Here is a 4,172-nt window from a genome sequence, read left to right as displayed (position 1 = left end):
ATATATATACAATGGAATATTACTCAGGTATAAAAAGGAATGAGATGGAGCTATATGTAATGAGGCAGATAGAACTACAATCTGTCATACAGAGTGAAGGAAGTCAGAAAGAGAAGGACAAATATTGTATGCTAACTCACATATACGGAATCTAAAAATGGTACTGATGAACTCAGTGACAAGAACAAGGATGCAGATACAGAGAATGGACTGGAGAACTCGAGATATGGGAGGGGGCGGGGGTTGAAGGGGAAACTGAGATGAAGCGAGAGAGTAGCACAGACATATATATACTACCAACTGTTAAATAGTCAGTGATAAGTTGTTGTATAACAAAGGGAGTCCAACTCGAGGATGGAAGATGCCTTAGAGGACTGGGGCAGGGAGGGTGGGGGGGACTCGAGAGGGGGGAGTCAAGGAAGGGAGGGAATACGGGGATATGTGTATAAAAACAGATGATTGAACCTGGTGTACCCCCCCCCCCAAAAAAAAAAAAAAAAGCAATTGCTAGCATTAATAGCATTGCCATGTTTACTTGACAATGGTGGTTCCTTTACATCTTTCAAGACTTTTGTATAATAAATGATATAAATATCCCTCATATACCAGTAGATTATCATTATGCTTTTAGCATTTATATTTTGAATGTTTCCTATTAACCTCACTGAAATTATACTACAGTAATATCTCTCACATTAGCAAAATACTTAGTATTTTACAAAATGTTTCCTATATGTTTTGCATTTGTTTCTCACAACAGCCCAATAGGATATACAGGGTAGGTAGTCATTAATAACCAGATTTTACAGATGTGGAAATTGAGAAGGAGAAAAGTTGGTTACTCTCAACCCCGCGCCTGGCGCCGCTCACCCGGCTCCACGCTGGCGGCCACCCCCGGGCCCACCGCCGCCGCTGCGGCGCCCTCCATGGGCGAGGAGGACTACTACCTGGAGCTGTGCGAGTGGCCGGTGCACTTCGAGAAGGCGAACCCGGTCAACTGCATCTTCTTCGATGAGGCCAACAAGCAGGTGTTTGCTGTTCGATCTGGTGGAGCTACTGGCGTGGTAGTTAAAGGCCCAGATGACAGGAATCCCATCTCATTTAGAATGGAGGACAAAGGAGAAGTGAAGTACATTAAGTTTTCCTTGGAAAATAAGATCCTGGCTTTTCAGAGGACCTCAAAGACTGTGGATTTTTCTAACTTTATCCCGGATAGTTTTCAGCTGGAGTACACTCAGGAGTGCAAGGTATGGGCCCCATCCTTTCCCTGCTGGTGGGCATTACCTCCGGGGGAAGAGGCTCAGGGTGGCGTGGTGACTGAGAGCACGAACTTGGAAGCAGATTGTGCTTGAGCACTGCGATCTACCTTAACGTTGGTTCTGACTTTGGACTCTTCTTAAAGCTTTTAAAGCCTGTTTCTTCATCTGTAATATGGAGGTGGAAGGATTAAATGGATGAGGGATGCTGAACACTGAGCCAGACCAAGAACGCCAGCATACTAGGGTTCTGCTGGACCAGCTCTACTGAAATTGCCTTCATCACAGATCAAGGAATCGAATTTTACCAGGTATTACCAGAGAAACGGAATCTGAAACTCCTAAAGAGCCAGAACATCGATGTGCACTGGTACACGTACTGTCCCGAGGGCACTGTGATTCTCCTCTCCACCACGGTGCTTGGAAATGTGCTGCAGCCTTTCTATTTCCAGGCTGGCACTATGTCGAAGCTGCCCAAGTTTGAGATTGAATTACCAGCTGCACCTAAGTCAAATAAACTGAGCCTATCAGAGAGAGACATTGCCATGGCAACGATATATGGACAGCTATACATTCTCTTCCTGAGGCATCATTCCTGGACCTCCCATAGTACCGGAGCAGAGGTAGTCCTATATCACCTACCACGAGAAGGTGCCTGTAAAAAGATGCACATACTGAAGTTAAACCGGACAGGGAAGTTTTCCCTAAACATGGTGGACAACCTGGTGGTCGTTCACCATCAGGACACAGAGATGTCGGTGATATTTGATATCAAGCTGAGGGGGGAGTTCGATGGCACCATTACCTTCCATCACCCGGTGCTTCCAGATCGATCCATTCAGCCCTATCAGATTCCCGCAGCAGGTCCTGCTCCTGTGACCAGCCAGTCCCCCGTCCCGTGTAAACTCTATTCTTCATCCTGGATCGTCTTTCAGCCCGACATCATCATCAGCGTGAGCCAGGGTTACCTCTGGAACCTCCAAGTGAAACTTCAGCCCATCGTAAACCTCTTGCCAGATAAAGGAAGACTCATGGACTTCCTCCTTCAGAGAAAGGAATGCAAGATGGTCATCCTGTCAGTGTGCTCGCAGATGCTGACAGAGTCAGACAGATCTACGCTGCCTGTGATAGCCACTGTTTTTGACAAACTCAACCAGGAGTATAAAAAGTACCTGGACGCTGAGCAGAGTTACACGATGGAGACGCCTCATAAGTTCCTGATAGCTGTGCTCATGGAGTATATCCGCTCTCTGAACCAGTTCCAGATCACAGTACAGCATTAGTTACATGAGCTTGTCATCAAGACACTTGTCCAACACAATCTCTTCTACACGCTACACCAGTTCCTGAAGTACCATGTCCTTAGCGACTCGAAGCCTTTAGCTTGTCTGCTGCTGTCCCTAGAAAGCTTTTATCCTCCAGCTCATCAGCTGTCTCTGGACATGTTGAAGCGACTTTCCACAGCAAATGATGAAATAGTAGAAGTTCTCCTTTCCAAACACCAAGTGTTAACTGCCTTAAGGTTTATCCGGGGTGTTGGTGGCCACGAAAGCATTTCTGCATGAAAATTTTTAGATGGTGAAAAGCAGACTGAAGATCATATACTTTTCTACACTATATTCCGGTTTTTTGAACAGCGAAACCAGCGTTTGCGAGGGAACCCTAGTTTCACACCAGGAGAACACTGTGAAGAACATGTTGCTTTTTTCAAACAAGTTTTTGGAGACCAAGCTCTAATGAGGCCTACAACATTCTGAGGTCACTTGCTAGTTTTTTTATATATATATAAAATGTGTACAAAGTTAATTTATTGCGTTAATAAAGCTCTTTAAACTACAAAAAAAAAAGTTGGTTACTCTCTTAGATTACATAATGGAGAGAGTATATCAGAGACTTAACTTTGGACATCTTTGCCAATGCTGGAAATTGTCAGTCTGTTTGCTTTAAGTCAATTTAATAGGTAAACAGTGGCATCTCATTGTGTTTTTGCATTTCTCTAATAACTAATGAAGTAGAGCTTCCTTTCAGCCACGTATTTGGAATCACTATATATCTCTTTTGGTGAAATGTCTGTTCCAATCTTTTGCTCAGTTTTTTTTATTGGTTGCTTTACTACTATTGAGTTTTGAGAGTTCTTCATATAATCTGTATACAAGTCCTGAGATATATGATTTGCAAATATTTTCTCCCAGTCTGCAGCTTATCTTTTCAATTTTATAATATCTTTCAAACAGCAGAAGTTTTTAATTTTAATGAAATCCAATTTGTCATTTTATGCATTGTGCTTTTAGTATTGTATCTAATAAAACTTTATCTAGGAGAAGAAAGATGGCGGCTAAGTAGAAGGACATGGAATGCATCCCTCTCCACAGGTGCATAAGGAATACATCAAAAGACACAATAATTCCCACAGAGAATCAGCTGAACACCAGCAGATGACCTTGGACATCAGAAAGGACTGCAAAGATCCCGACATAACTGGGTAGGAGAGAGGGAAAAAAAAAAAAGGAGAAAGAGGAGGAGAAGAAAGGAAAGGGATGGGTCCCACACCCTGGGGTGGGGGGATCTGAAACAGAGGGAAGATTGCCGAATTTGGGGAAATGTCCCTTATCTGATGGGGAAACCCCTTCTCCAATGGGGAATTTGCCTGGGACAGAAGGGAGGTATCTGGGACTGTTCAAAGAGGGTGAAGCGGCTGGCCTGTAGCAGATTGGAAAGAGTGAGAAACACACGGAGGGCCCACACTGCAGCTCAGAATGTCCGGAATGAGACGTTGGTTCACAGCTGAACAGGGGGTCTGGGAGCTGGAAGGTGGGAACCAGAGAACTGGTTAAGGGTGAGAAACATTGTTGGCAGTGGGGAGACAGACTGAGAGGACAGGAGGAAAGAAATTCACAGCGGAGAATGCCTACCGTG

At 44.3% G+C, this 4,172-nt stretch overlaps 1 protein-coding gene across 1 annotated transcript; it reads left to right on the top strand.

Moving 5' to 3' along the window:
* The first annotated feature begins 926 nt into the window (after positions 1–926).
* On the top strand, positions 927–3,074 carry LOC130855652 (regulator of MON1-CCZ1 complex-like). The gene is given in 2 exon segments (XM_057739522.1): positions 927–1,247; positions 1,481–3,074. Coding segments are annotated over 2 exon segments (1,854 nt in total). The 3' UTR covers positions 3,014–3,074.
* Positions 3,075–4,172: the final 1,098 nt, after the last annotated feature.

The sequence above is a fragment of the Hippopotamus amphibius genome, chromosome 6 (genome assembly GCF_030028045.1).
Source record: "Hippopotamus amphibius kiboko isolate mHipAmp2 chromosome 6, mHipAmp2.hap2, whole genome shotgun sequence".
Taxonomy (NCBI): Eukaryota; Metazoa; Chordata; class Mammalia; order Artiodactyla; family Hippopotamidae; genus Hippopotamus; species Hippopotamus amphibius.
This window is presented reverse-complemented; position numbering and strand designations above follow the sequence as displayed.